Source organism: Lepisma saccharinum, chromosome 1 (genome assembly GCF_977018435.1).
Source record: "Lepisma saccharinum chromosome 1, izLepSacc3.1, whole genome shotgun sequence".
Lineage (NCBI taxonomy): Eukaryota > Metazoa > Arthropoda > Insecta > Zygentoma > Lepismatidae > Lepisma > Lepisma saccharinum.
Window position 1 is genome coordinate 38,129,833 of NC_139229.1, and position 15,344 is coordinate 38,145,176.

At 40.1% G+C, this 15,344-nt stretch overlaps 1 protein-coding gene across 2 annotated transcripts in view; it reads right to left on the minus strand.

The window, feature by feature from the left end:
* Nucleotides 1-15,344, minus strand: part of LOC145994697 (kelch-like protein 26) — a 69,850-nt gene that overhangs the window by 19,303 nt on the left and 35,203 nt on the right. The window contains exons 1-2 of one of the 2 annotated variants that reach the window (XM_083130880.1): nt 6,389-6,498; nt 5,006-5,209 (exon numbers count right to left, since the gene is read on the minus strand). In XM_083130880.1, coding sequence (XP_082987006.1) covers nt 5,006-5,164 — 159 coding nt within the window. In that variant the 5' untranslated portion in view covers nt 5,165-5,209; nt 6,389-6,498. Of the gene's footprint in view, nt 1-5,005; nt 5,210-6,388; nt 6,499-15,344 lie in introns of those variants that run through there. The other variant, XM_083130870.1, reaches the window with a different exon arrangement.

Sequence of the window (15,344 nt, forward strand, 5' to 3'; positions counted from 1 at the left end):
TTTAATTGTTACACTCAGTATTTAATTTGACCAGGGAGTATGGCTTCTTCCAACTCCCCTCTCTCCCTGCAACGGCCACGCGATATGACAACAAAGAAAAAGAAAGAAAATTTACAACGTCAAAATGTTAAGCAACAATTATTTATATACAGGTTTTGTCTTGCGCGGGCATAACTTTCTTTTACCTTAACGTAACTAAATTCTGAATATACTGTCTTGCAGTAAAAGAATCAGGGATTATTATGATATTAGTCTAATTATTGTCTGCCAAGGGACACGACAGATATAGCGTGGGAAAGACAGCCTAATCTTTTGCCTTTTCCCTGTGACAACGTTTTCATAAGGTTGAGTCTGCCTGGCTCTTACACAATAGTGTTAGCTTTCTTGCATTGTTGTCACCGATAATAAACTTCCAGCTCAGCTTGCTGGCAGAAAGAAACAAACTCTTGGAACTTATATTTAACATCAGGATGTATAGTTTATATACGAGGTGTGTTCCACATTCCTTGGTAATTAACCACTAACATATAAAATTATAAGTACAAAACAAAGGAAAAATATTAAGTTTATATACATATTTGTAACGTGGACACTGCTACACGTTACACGCTTTTCTGCCACTTTTGGCTACTCGCGAAGATGATGGGACAGTCACAAAGAACACCCATTCCCAGGCAGGCATTTGAACCAGAGACCGTTATTAATCATATATATGTTCAAAGGTGTTTGTCTGTAAAATAGATGAACACTGTGGCCAACAGGTCTCAAGAGTGCCAAAGTCTGCTAACCAGATTTCATTTAGATGGTGCCTAGTGAACGCATAGAATCCCATCGCTGCTGCGGTAGAAGCTTGATAAATTAGGTTTGTAGAATGAATGCTAGTTATTCTCTTTATCTGCTATTTTATCTACTAGTTATACCCTGTGTGTTATATTATGTGCTAACAAATATAACACACAGGATTTTCCTGAAGTGACTTGAATTTTTGACGTAACACGATTATGCCTTGTTTCCATATTAAACACACTATTAATTGCTAACCAAGGCAGTTTTTTTCTAATTAAAAGTACTTTACACTTTACGTTTCCACCCTATATCTTATGGATTCTTGTTATTCGGATGACAAGAAAAACTGTAGGGTCTCTTCCGATAAGGTTTTTCCTTACCGTTTGGTAGGAGACCTAGTGGAAGTTCCTCCTAGGACAATGGGCCTGCCTCTGCATTGGTGGTCCTATACTAGGAGTGATAGTACATGAGGTTTTCCGAGCTAGTACGAGTTCGTCCGCTCTGGAATATTGCTGGGTCGAGAAGGTCCTACATTTACTCAGCATCCACTGTTGTTATGCTGGAGTGAACTTGGCCAGCTTGCCACAGTACAATTAGAGTAATAACAGTAATCCCTGAGATTTTCCATGTCACTTCAGGAAATGTAGGTGTGTAATGAAGTAAGTCTTGATAGCCAGTGTATGTAGGTATGCAGATAGTCGGTGTATAATGTAAGACCAGTAACGGTTCTTCCTTTTGGGTCTGCGAAGTAATTCCTTAAGCTTGTAGGTTAGGTTGAGTGATCGGTATTTCAAGTGCTTTCTGCAATTTTTATTACCTTAGATGTGAACATGTCAGTATTTGAAGACTCAAAAGGAAGAATGGTGTATTATAAGAGATCGCTGTGGACATGAAAGCGAGATCTTGTTATACACAGATGCAATCGACATTTATATCAAGTGTATTAAGCGATATATCAAGTCGATTGCAGTTGGTTTTCCGGCACAAGGCTATAAGCTACAAATGGCCTTGCGTCCCTCTTCCAACTGAAAAAAGAGGCCCTCACAGATGGTAGAGACGTTGACGGCGTTGTGAGGCTTCTACCTGTACATCTACCTGTACCAACACAATTTGGCCCCATCTTTTCAGGACCTTGAGGGACATGCATTGTCCACGAACCATATTAGATGTAAAGCACATCCGACGTCTAACTTCACAGCCTCAAAATCAACAACATAAGGATCCATTCTAGGTCCCGAATTGTAGAATCTAAACGTGGAGCCATCTCCCCAAAAATTAGCAAATATTTCAGATATCAAAAGCACAATAGACTTTGCAGATCACGTAATAATTGTTATGAAAGGTAATTCAAGAACAGGGTTGGAAAGATAGACCAGAGCAGTATTGCGATAAACTCTCTCGAGGACTTGTGTGATTGACGATTGCCACCCAGGAGACCCACTTCATAATCCTAAAGGGTAAGCTGAATGCTAATAAACATCCACAGATAAAACTCAGAGAAAAATCTTAGAAGAGTAAAGGAAGTTAAATACCTAGGTGTGAAATTACGAGATATGCAACGATGGCATGGATTACGTCACTTCAAAAGTTGAGCCAGTAATAAACAAATTGGTAGCAATAGGTTCGAACACATTGAGACTCCCTATGTCGCTTATAAACCCATACATATTCATAATCTACAATGCGATAGTTTCTCCCGATGGACCAATCTGAAAAGACTACCTAAAATATACAACATATGTAACAAAAATAACAATCACACAAAGACCAAATAATCAGACACAAAACTGCCATATACTGGTTCAAGGAAGGCCAAGAAGAGAGAATTTACAAAGAAATTGGCAGATATACCCCTACCATTGCAGAATTAACTCCAACATTATCCAGGAGTGGAAGGAAGGATGAACTAACAGCCTCCACGGCAGGAGACTACCACTTCGCCCCATGTATAAGAGAGAGGCTGATAATGACAGATTGCTGTCGTTGACGTCTCCAACGACGAATGGACACTTCACTTACGGTAAATGGTCGACCGGATTCACAGATTCCAAATTCCTCAGCACACAAAATAACATTATGTTTAAAGTGCTGCATCATATGTGTGATGCTTCTGTGTCCCCATTTTTAATGTCAGTTTGATGTGCACTTTGCAAAAGCTGGCTCACTGACCACCTATTTAGAGAAACACTAGCATAAGAACAAATCACAGAGCTCACTATTAAAAATAGCAAACGAAATTGGTTAAGGGTGATTTCTTTTACCAATACTTGTACTTCGGTAAAACATCGAGGAAAAAACTTGATTGCTGAAATTTGCAAATACTTCATTCTATATTACACTAATACCATGGTATATTTACCTACAGGGTTAGAATTCAGGCGTCAGCCCCATTTCCTCGGGGCCACTGGCGTATGTACATTTTTTTTCAGGAGAGACTGGAATTGTAACGGTGTGGGTGCTTTTGGGGGGTGGGGGTGGGCAGGGAGGTGCAGTCTGGCATTTGGAAAAGTTCGGAACCATTTGTGAACCTCCACGGATGACGTCAGCCACGGAACATCTCAAAGACGAGCACCAGCAACGGTACAGGAATTCACACTTCTTCCGTGTTTTTGAAAATAAATTTGTTTTAAAAATCAAATGAATGTTCTGGCGTGTGTGTGTAAGTAAATGTATATGTATAGAGCAGACTATATCTAGTAGACTGTGTCGCTGAAGGTTAACTATCGATAGAATTAACATGTAATGAAAAGCGGAAAAGCCGGCTCAGGGGTGGAGCAGAGGTTCATTCAGAATTTTCTATTTAATGGGAGTATGAGAGTGAACAGGTATACTTAGAGCCAAAATGACCACAAATTTGTTCTTTTTTAAAAATTGTGTGAGGTGTTAGGGCGAAGTTGGTGGATAAATCACTGGGGCCGAGACATTACAACTTCATGTTTCATAATCAGAAAAGCGATGCTACATACCAAACTGTAAATACAAACGAGAGAGAAAATGTACTACCCTGCATAAGTTAAAATTACCATGTCCAGGAAAGAAGCATTAAACAAGATGCAGGAAATAGACAAAAAGTACACACACACACACTGCGCACATGTAGCAGACATAAATAATCCAAACACTATTATTATTTTACTTCACACTCTGTTCACGCTTCATTTGAGAGCCTGGATAGATGAATTTTTATATCCCGTGAAGCGTCAACACATACAAAATATTGAGTACATGTTTCTAATTTGTTCTCAAAGTCAAATATACATTAATGTAAACTAGATCACAAGCTTTCCTCTCCAAAGACAGACCTGCCTGACTACAGACCACATTTTTGTTTGGTTTGCTACACCTACGGTTCCTTTAATTGCCTGGGATGTACAGCACTTAACAATGGAGAACACCTCATCCTGTCACATCTTTCCAAATTCATGATGCATGCTGGAAGATGGCGGAAATTTGCACAGACATTGACACCCCTTGCTGTTGCATTGGTTCTTTTGCTGCTCGGATTCGTTCAAGGTCTCAAGTTTCTAGTCTCAAAACTTTGTGGTGGAAATTAAGGGTCGTTCTAAAAAAAAATATTTTGGAAGTTAAGCAAATGGCTTAAAAGGAGTTTTTCCAGTCAAAATAGAGCTTTCGGGCATTTATAAGGATTTACAGTTCATTTAGGCACTTTTAGGCCATATAGAATTTCAGTAGAGGGTTGCTGTGTACATGAAATGCTAAGATCTCTAAATAGCATACGTCTATGATACAGAAAAAAAGGTATGGACCTAGAAATCCATTCCCTAACCATGACATACTGTCCCACCATGGCTGTATATAAGGGTACGGTTTGCTCGACTCACAAAACAACGTTGTGCAAGTAGTTTTCTTATTTCCCAGTAGATGGCAGTAAAGACTTAACACCTTTCTGGTCAACTGGTAAAACAGTTAATGTCTACCACCAATAGACGGCATCTAACAGCAATTTGATATCAACCATGCAGCGAATGTTGAAACACCATTAACTCAGAATTCCGTGAAAGTACATGGGTGCATCGTTCTGCATTGAGGGGTTAACAAAGTTGATCTTCTGTTGCAAAATAAATAGTTCAACTAACTAATGCCATTTCCATTGATAAGCAAAGGAAAGGATTTTATAATACTGTATTGATAATGAACTGACTTTTCAGTGCCATTCTATAGCGGGATCACATCTGCAAAACATTGCCTGTTTGGTTACCTGGAAAGCCTCCCCTTCAGCCACCAGCGTAACATCGAGGAGGAGTCCCTTGCTTCTCAATGCATTCAAACCACACAGCAGCGTTCCAGTATGGGATGGTGACTCAAAGTGTACCGTGTTGAGAGGACGATCCTGGCCCCAATCTCGAACTCGTGTCATTGTCACAAGCACTCAAGTCTCAGCCATTCAGCTCTGGATGTAGTTCTGCAAATGTCAAAAATAATTTCATGTCAGACAAAGTGCAAAACAATCACCTTATGCATGATAATATGAAATAAATTTTGCAATCACAACTGACAGCAGGCAAGGGATACAAGACTTGTATAGATCGTTATTGGAACACGAAAACTTCAGTGATTTAATGTAATATCAGGGGCAGGAGGTGAAGAGTTTATATTGGTTGTACAGTGGGATGCACAAGTATTGCTCGACACTTTTCATTACTTTCTATCTCGCATCTTATGTGTTTAAGGAATAGATTTTACGTGTGCTAATACAGAGGTTGTCAGCAGCTTCTTTGGTATTTTGTTTCAATTCTTGAGGCTCTCATTTTGTAAAACAAAGAGAATTAACATGGTGATCGATAATTTGATTGGTAATACTTATGCATCACACTGTATACTGTACACATTATTAGTCCATCTTCAGTAGAAACATAGAATATCTGAAATTATTAGTTGAAAAAATAGTCTTTTTTGTAACACAGACTTGTTAATATGTTCTCCCTTTTTAGACTAATTGCGACGATGAAGATGAAAGATGAGCTTTCGTTTTAACCCCGTTTTATGTAGAGAAAGACAAATCGGAACTGGACCTACAGTTCAAATGAGACTCGAATCACTATATGCCTCTCCCGGGTATGAAACTGGTTTATTTTACTTTGCTTTTCTGCTACTTTTGTCTAACTGCGGATGATGATTGATGATATGATGAAACTGATGAAGGGGTACTCATGCCCATGCAGGGATTCGAACTGGGACCCCTGGCATCATACCGTGCAGTGATAACCATTCTGCCACGGAGGTACCTACTCCATTGAGGAGGTACTAGGATAAATGATGATTAGATGAAATTGATGAAGTGACAATCGCAATGATGTCCTGGCAAGGATTCGAACTCGAAAACTTAGATGGTGAGATAAAAAGAGCTGTATCCATCTCTCAAGATATTCCTAGATTCTAACTGGATATAAAGGCAGTCCAGAGATGTAAGAACCTAAATTAACATGCACTTTCACTCAGCTAAGAAAGTAAAAAAAAAAAGTTTGTAAATAAATTCGTGAAAGTATCTTCTCTCTTCCAATTCGAACTCGTTAAACTGACCCCCAGCCAAGCAGATAATTAGGTGAAGGAAAAAGGCGGGAAAATAAGCAGGCGGCCTCACCCATCGTCCTCACGGAATGAACTTCCGTTGTAAGTGCTTGCATAATATCGAATCCAATCCCTGGTGGAGATGACATGGACGCGCCAAGTGAAAGCACGTTCCTGCTTGTCACAGTCTGCACACACTCGCTAACGAATTCTTTTCGTTTCAGAAGCCTCGGTGTACAATAGAGGCTTTAAATACGAAAAAAATAAAAGGCTTTTGTTTGCACGTGGAGTCAGTGCTCTGGAACACAAACTTTTCGTGAGCAACATGTACATCAACTTTAAGTAGTGGAAATTCTTGAGACTGGGATTTCATATTTCTTAGGATTTTTCCCAACTTAAGTCCATGACTAAGCGGGCTTTTGTGCGACGCATCGGGATATACTAGGGATGGGACCGATTAATCGGTACTCTATCAGTATCGGCCGATATAGGCATATCGGTGTATCGGTTTATCGGTAAAATTACCGATTATTTTACCGATCCGATATATCGATAAATATCTGATAGTTTAGTGCAAAATTATGCCATTTTTGTTGTAATTTTTATGGATAATCTCCATGCCCTACTTTTTTAAAAAGTAAATGTGTAAATATGCAATTTCTCTTGCACTGCAGTCACTTTGAAACACACATTTATTAAGGATGTCAATGAACCTTTCAGGTTCTTCCAGGACCATTTCTAATTTTATATCGGATCGGTAGAATATCGGTTATCGGTATCTGTAAATTTTATATCGGTACTTTATCGGTATCGGCCAAAATTTCATATCGTCCCATCCCTAGGATATACGTTGAAAATATTGATTCGCACATTCAAATTATGCAGGGGTTCATCCAGAATTTTTCCCTCTGGGGCGGGGGGGGGGGGGTGTATGTGCAAATTAAGAGCCGGAAGTAACCATAAATTGGGCCATTGTAGGAAAAAGTGGGAGTTTGATTGAATTGAAAACTTTTGGGTGGGTCAGCACTCAGGTTACTTGCACCCATCACACTATACGGGGCGCAGACCCTTAACATAATCACAATCAAGATAGGTCTCCGAGGACTAAACTCTCCTTACTTAGTTAAAAGATAAGGCTGTGAAGGGTCGCTCAGCACACATAAAGGACAAAAAACAACCCTACAGAGGATTATAGTGGCGGTAGGTCCAGATCCCACAGTCCCGTTAGCCTGCTAAGACTGCAGTTATCGGGGTGTAGGGTAGAAGTGAAGTTGCAATTTGGGTGTCCTCAGAAAGGGTTACGCCCTTACACCACAACATTTAGAGGGTGTTTAGGAACTTCTCTCTCCGTAGCGGCGATTGGGTGCCAAAACAGAGGGGGGAAACAGCTTACTTTTTCCTTTTAGCATTAAGATGCCATAGTGCGGGGCTACTGTCCCCCCCCCATTGGCCGTATTTAGAGGGGGTTTCTAGGGTTCAACCCCCCCCCCCGAAACTTCTGACATGTTGCATTAATGGATGTTCAGAAACCAAAATCTGTAACAAATTTTCAATTTTTCTTTCGAAGCATCACAAAAATACAAGGAGACAATGTTGAAACGATCGAGCTAGAATTTTCATACATTTGGAATTCTGAAAGTTGAGTGAAACAGGATTTATTCTCGGAATCGCAGCCCACCCGCGGCCCCTCCATTATCACTTCTGCTGTCATCTTTCCAGTGTTGTTCCTGCGTCACAAGGAATATAGACTGAAGATTCCCTTATGATTGTCCCAAAATTCCCTTTCCAGCTTTTAAATTCACCGTCCGATAAAGTCGAAAATAAATCCCCCTTGATAGGAGTTCAAACCTAGTACCTCAGTTTCGTAGCACATTACGTTCGCGATTGAGGTTACAATCCATGCACCAGGCTAAGCTTTAAAAAAGAATAACTGGTTCCACACTTTTCAAAATTCCAAAAAATTTAAAGTCAAACAACAAAAACTTTATGACTAAAATTTCCATCTAACTTTTAGTCTTTTCTTGAAGGTATCTAAAGTTTAATGACGAAGTAAAATAATTGTGCATTACAGTACACACTGTATGAAAAAGAAAAAAAAAGAAAAAGAAACTTATGCTGGATATTCACTCATCTGCTGGATTGAGTAAGCCCCCTCAAGGATATAACAATAATATAATAATAATAATAATTATTATTATTATTACGGAATAAATTTGTTTTATTATTATGAAATTTTAATTATTATTGTACAATTATTATTATTATTATTTCTATTATTCAAATTTCTGGCGACGCCCTGGTAATAATTATGAATTAACCCCCCCGAATTTTTTTCCTGCCTACGGCCATGCCCCCCCCCCCTCCGCTCCTAATCGCCACAATTGTTGGATAAAGACTGATTTGAAAAGGACAGCAAAACTGGCAAAATGATATATCTGGGATATAAAAATATATGCAACAACCAATCTAACATAACTTGGCCTTAAAGTTATGACTAAAATTGTATATAGGGGGTGCTGACGATGATGTTAACTTGATGCATACACTTATATAACTCCTTAGTTGTACGCAAGAGAAATGCAAAACCTTGACTTGGTTTTACTTCGCCTTCTGCCAGTTTTGCCTAACCGCGAAGATGAGGATGAAAGATGATAAGATAAAATTTGTGGGGAATTACAAACATAAAAATACATGGACGGAAGATGTGGATCCCGACGCCAGAGCTTCGTTAGTCCGCGAGAATGCAGCCCAGGGTGTATTACGTGGAAGATAGGTTGACATTTGGTCGTTAACGGGGACAGTGACCACAGAAATGCAGGAACATTGATTGATTTTGTTTCTTTTACTTCGCATTTCTGCCACGTTTGGCTAATCGCGAAGATGAAGATGAGTGATGAAATGATGAAGAAACGCTCACAATGAACACCCATACCTAAGACTGGATTCGGACACGGGACCCTTGGCGACATAGCGCTGACCACTCCGCCACGGGGGCAGGCAGAAATGCAGAAACAGTGACGTAGCGTAATATCACAGATAAAAATATAGTGCCCGTGGATCTTTGGAAAAATAAATGCGGCTCTGCTTCCGAAGTTCAATGCAACATTCCGAATACAATACTTATTCAACGTGACACGTTTAAGCTCACTGCAAACTAGTCACAAGAGAGAGGGATGGGAACAAACAATGATGCAACAAATTTCTAGTGAGGAAAAAATACGTCCAATTTACACGCGAAGAAAGCTAGATAAAGAGTAATTTTCGGAACGTTGAATGCGTCCCAATTCCCTGAATAACGTAATGTGTCACTTTAAATCGTACGGTTTTTTGTCTTGTGGGAAAAAAGAATCTTTGTATGTAGGTTATGGGTAAACAAAACAAAGTCGCACAGTACAATGGCAGATCTTGAAAAGAAGTGTTCTTGGAAATCAAGGTGAAGGTCTCTCTGTGATATTTTATTTGTTGGCACATGCGTGATTACTTTCATTCCTATCATTTCTGCAAACGGTATTTTCCATTTCGAAACGTTTCATCGCTACGGAACCCACCTTTCTAGTGCCGAGAGAGAGATTTTCAGATGCTAGCCTCCCAACTCTTACCCAGTTGACGTATGTTACAAGAATTTAGTGAGAACACTGAAATTTCGCCCCAAACTACTCTCTAAATCAGAGATGTACAGTCATCGGCAATAAAACTGGCACACTTAGTTCCTGAAATGTTCGCTTCCCTGCAAGGCGATATGTGAGTTGCCTAACTCTGCGGCGGTGGCAGAACTTGTCATTGAAACTTTGCCATTAGGGCTCTGTCCGAAAGGTACACTTCTGTTCACATAAAGTGGCACTCTTTATAGGGTTTAACAGTTGAAATGTGTGCCACATTATCTGAACAAGAGTGTACAAAGTAGATACTTGAATGAAGTATGATCTTGACGGAAGTGACGTCACCTAATACAGATCGAAAGCGCCAAGAAGAGAAGCACGCAAGTACGCAGCTCGCAGCACAGATGGTTGGTGACTAGGTCACGTGATATCCACACTCGTTGTTCATTTGTTTGAAATCGCGGAGATAGAAAGCCAGCAACACGGGTTAAATATATGTTATGGGTCAGCAAGTTGTTGGTTAAAGTTCTTCTAATGTGTGGAAATGTATGTGTAAGAACATTTAAAAATGCTATGTGATATCTATGGTGAAAAACAAGTGTTTAAAACGCGAGGAAAACAACGTGTCCTCAGTTTATCTCCTGATCGTATTTGTCGCTGCAGTCGAAGTGCAATTCGAAAGACTTTCACTTCCAGTTCACAACTTGAAGACCGCACTGCAAGACCATACTCGGAGGATGCTCGCTTCAAGTATGGTCTTGCACTTTTCGGACACGGCCTCAAATCCAGTAATCGCCGTAGTTTTGCAACATACATAACGCCTTGCAGGAGAAGCGAGTATTTCAGGATCTGGATGTTTGATTTTTATGTCCGGTGACTGTACAGTGGGATGCATATGTATTACCAGGTAAATTGTGCATCGCAATGTTCATTCACTTTGTTTTACGCAACGCGAGGTTCCAGAAATGATATAAAACGGTATGAAGCAAGAAACAAACTTCTATACCGCGTCAATTATATTTATTCCTGAAGGGGAAAAAATGACAATTTGCCTGGTAATATGAATGAATCCCACTGTACTAGCTACTATCGTGATTTTGGGAACACGCAAGAAAACAGTGTAAGAGGCCCGCTCTTCTCAAAACAATAAAAACATTAGTTAACACACTGTCATCATCTCCCAACATGGATGAAAAACAGTTTATCTGACGAAAGGAAAATCAGCGCATTCAATAAGAATATTCCGAACACTTAAAATAATACTACATAAATGACACAGTGGAGGATCCAGGACTAAATACAACTATATTACTCCTTTTTAACAAGTAAGGATATCTAAAGTGGAGAAGGCGTCCCAACAATAATGCAGAACATACGAGTAAATGTTTTCTTTCAGTTCACGCTGTAGTAAAATATAATTTATATAATCTGGTCTCCCTGTTATTGAAGGTGAATGATTGATTGATTAAATTTTTAAGTCCACTTTACGCACAGAAAGGCTAATCGGAACTGGACCTACAGTTTGAAGTGCGATCCGAACTATTGTGCCTCCACCGGGTATCAAACTCGGAACCCCTTGATTACAATGCAACGACATTACCACTACGCCATCGGGGAGGCTCCTTAAGATGAATGATGTATGGTTCCCCATTTTATGTGCACACAGTAACATGAAGTTGATGCACGGAGGGACGACAAGGATGCATGCTGAGGGTGTCTGCTACATAAAAGCTGCATATTATATGGGGTACCAATTCGTTGAGTTACTAAAGCTACGAAACGCACGCTAAGAACATAACATGATGTGAGGAAACGTATTTAACTTCCATAGATCCCTTTCCCCTGTCCTTCAAGGCTCAGCATGATGTATCTATGTGATAACAATGCCCTTCCAACCGAAGGTCAAAAAGAAAATATTTCCGGTATTTAACGATGGTGAGCTTCGGCATCTGTCATGCATTCTTACCGTCTAGGGCAACTCTAATAACTAAACACAGGCCGGAATTAGCCTTGGAAGAAAACTCAGCAATCTCGTTTCACGCTTGTGCAATGGAAAAAGTCTCGGATTACAACCAAAGATGTTCACCATCCGGAAGGTGACCCTCATAAGAGCAGACCTTAACCTCCACATTCAATTCTATAATTTGATTAAAATAACTACATACCTAGGTATATAGTTACATAGCTTACACTGGTTTTAGTACATATAAACCCGTTCCCTGGTTATAATATTGCATGAAATGCTACATATCAGATTTAGAGTCCTGATCGACAGGCACGTACCTAGAAATATACAGTGCGTCCATTTCGATCTGCAGCCGAGAGATCGGGAGAAACGTGGCGGGCGGCGCTGACGGAGATGCCGACATTTGAGGCCTGTAATGCCCGCTTATTTTTGTGGACATCTTGCAAAACGAGCACTAACCTGTGTTATAACACGCAAAAGTTCTTCTGTAATTCTTCCAAGTTCCACCCTTATATACACAAATAAATACGCTTTACAAATTATATTAAGAGCCACAGATAATACTCTGTAAAACATTTTAATCATAGTTTTGACCAGTTACGTCCTGCTTAAGTTTATATCCTTGAAAGAGTTTTGTGTCGATGGGGATCGTTTGGAGGTTTCGAATGTGCAACACTGTATCAAGATTACGCTGCAGACGAACCGTTAAAAGCTAATGGTGTTCGTGAGCTTCCTTGCAATCCGAAATCTCCTAGCTCAAGTTTTTTGTTCCTTCGCGACTACAGAGCTGTGAATATAGTGGCAGGCAGATGTAAACCAAGAGCGTGTTAATTTCGTACTGTGCGTAAGAGTGTTATTCTTGGTTACTTGCCGTTACTTGTTTGTGTTATTGCAGTGTGTATGTGTGTTGTGTCAGTCAGACGATTGGAATGCCAGCCGCAAGGTTCACGTTAGAACAAAGAATTTTTATGTATGACACTTACGTGAAAACAGGCTCGTGTCGAGACGTGTGTAGGCAATTTGTACAGAAATTCCCAGGCGTTTCACCTCCACATAGAGATACGGTTAGACGTCTTGTCCTTAAATTACGAGAAACTGGATCGTTAAATTTTAAAACACCTAAGCAAAAACGACGGATTCTAACCGAAGCAAAACTCGATGAAATTGGTGCAGCGTTAGAACGTTCTCCAAACAAACCTACGCTGTGTTTCACAGGAGATGGGCGTGTCAAAATCATCAGCACATACAGCCACTAAGCTACTAAAATTAAAACCGTACAGAGTTTCTATAGTGCAAGAATTACGGCCCCCTGACAACGTAAGTAGAGTAAATTTCTGTAATTGGGTTTTGCAGAATATTGTAGATGGTATTGTTGATCCACAGTTAATATTTTTTTCGGATGAGGCATCGTTTCACTTGCGTGGTCATGTTTGTTCACAGAACAATTGATACTGGAGCACTGAAAATCCCCGAATAATACACGAAGTTCCGTTACACGATGCAAAAATTGGTGTGTGGTGTGCTGTAAGTGCCAAAAGAATAATAGGGCCTATATTTTTTGAAGACACAATAAATTCAGAGAGGTACCGCACACAAATACTCGCGCCGTTTATTCAGTTGTTATCAGATAATGAGAGACAATATGGGTATTTTCAACAAGATTCGGCCACAGCCCATACCACCGCTGATTCTTTGGACGCTATAAGGGAGGTGTTTGATGACAGAATAATTTCAAGTGGTTTATGGCCTTCACGTTCGCCAGATCTTACCGTATGTGACTATTATTTGTGGGGAACCTTGAAAAATAGAGTCTACCGAAATAACCCTCATAGCATCGACGAACTAAAAGACAATATAAGGGCAGAACTAGGAAGAATTACGGAAGAAGAACTTTTGCGTGTGAATCAAAATTTCATCAAACGATGCCAGGAATGTGTGAATGTAGGTGGACATCACTTTGAACAACTCTTATAACACAGGTTAGTGCTAGTTTTGCAATATTTATATAAGTGTCTGCATATGTCCATAAAAATATGCGGGCATTACATGCCGCAAATGTCGGCACCTCCGTCAGCGCCGCCCGCCACGTTTCTCCCGATCTCTCGGCTGCAGATCGAAATGGACGCACGGTATATCTGGGGGGGGGAGGGAAATAATTATATAAATGCTTAAATTGATGCGTTAATATAACTTATTAACTAACAAACTCTCTAGCCTTCTTAAACCCGAAGGTTCATGGCTGCAGCAACACAGGCCTTCCATCTGTCCCTATCGTGAGCAAGATCTATATACTCTTATATAACTTATAGGTAAGGTAAAGTTCCCAGTACATATAGCACCGTGCCATTAAGACACGTTTAGGGGATGTGGCCCCACATATTCTCGATATAGGTCATTTTGGAAGTGATGTGATCAGCACCACGCTCCGGCCGTCTTTAACCCCCCCCCCCAGGTACCCACTGAGTTTAAGGCTGGGTGAGCCCCAGATCCGCTTTATGTGTGTGTGGGGGGGGGGCAAGGTGCGTTAACTTGTTTGCCGCCTGCTTTGGAAGGTCCGTTCATAACGCCCCTTTTGAGCACGCCGAGTTGGTTGTAAAACTGTGACGTCATAGGGATGAAAGATCGCTGGGGAAAGTTTGGTATCTCCTAGTTTTAGCTGGGGAAACGTGTTTCTCTGTTCTTTCCTTGCTCTTGTATTCGTGCATTTCCAGTTATTTTTTTTTATGCTATTCATATTGTAGTGTCCAGAGTGACAATAAATAATGTCTCCCTGTGCTGCAAGCGCATGAATATCTCAAGAAAACGAAAAATTCTGATACTGTTTACCGTGTATTTCCGTCCGGGGGAAGGGGGGGGGGGCAAGGCCGGAAAAATTCTGACAGACCATCCACCCCGGGTCTCTCGCATGGTAGTCAGACGATAGCTTTCTATTCATAATAACGTGTAAATTAATTTTGTATTTTTATTACATGAATAGGTAAAATTACGGTATAAGAATATAGATCTAACAGCACTTATTCATTATCTTGCTTACGTGTAGTTAAGATCACCAAAATCTGTATAAAAACAACTGTACTGGAAAGGAAATTCACGCAAAAAAGAATTGAATATTTCTTGAATAACAAAAAGTATGTTAGATTCAGTTGACGAAAAGTCAAGTCTGTCTTTGATTAATAGTTTATGCAGACTATCATAAGTAGTAGTGTGCACAAATCTAATCCCTGCCTTCCAGAAAAATTCAACAAGCGCTAAAACAAGTATATTTTATTATTTCATTGAGTACTTGGCAATTCTTTAGGGGGTTCCGGGCCACCTGGACCTAAGTACAGCCTTGCTGATCGAGACATATTGTTTGACTCGAAACTGAATGATCTCCCGGTGTGTGTCCAATGTGCAGCGTTCCTGGTTGATCCGAAGGTGAGGAAACAGGAATGCTGACGCACTGATTAGCAAACTTATTTGCA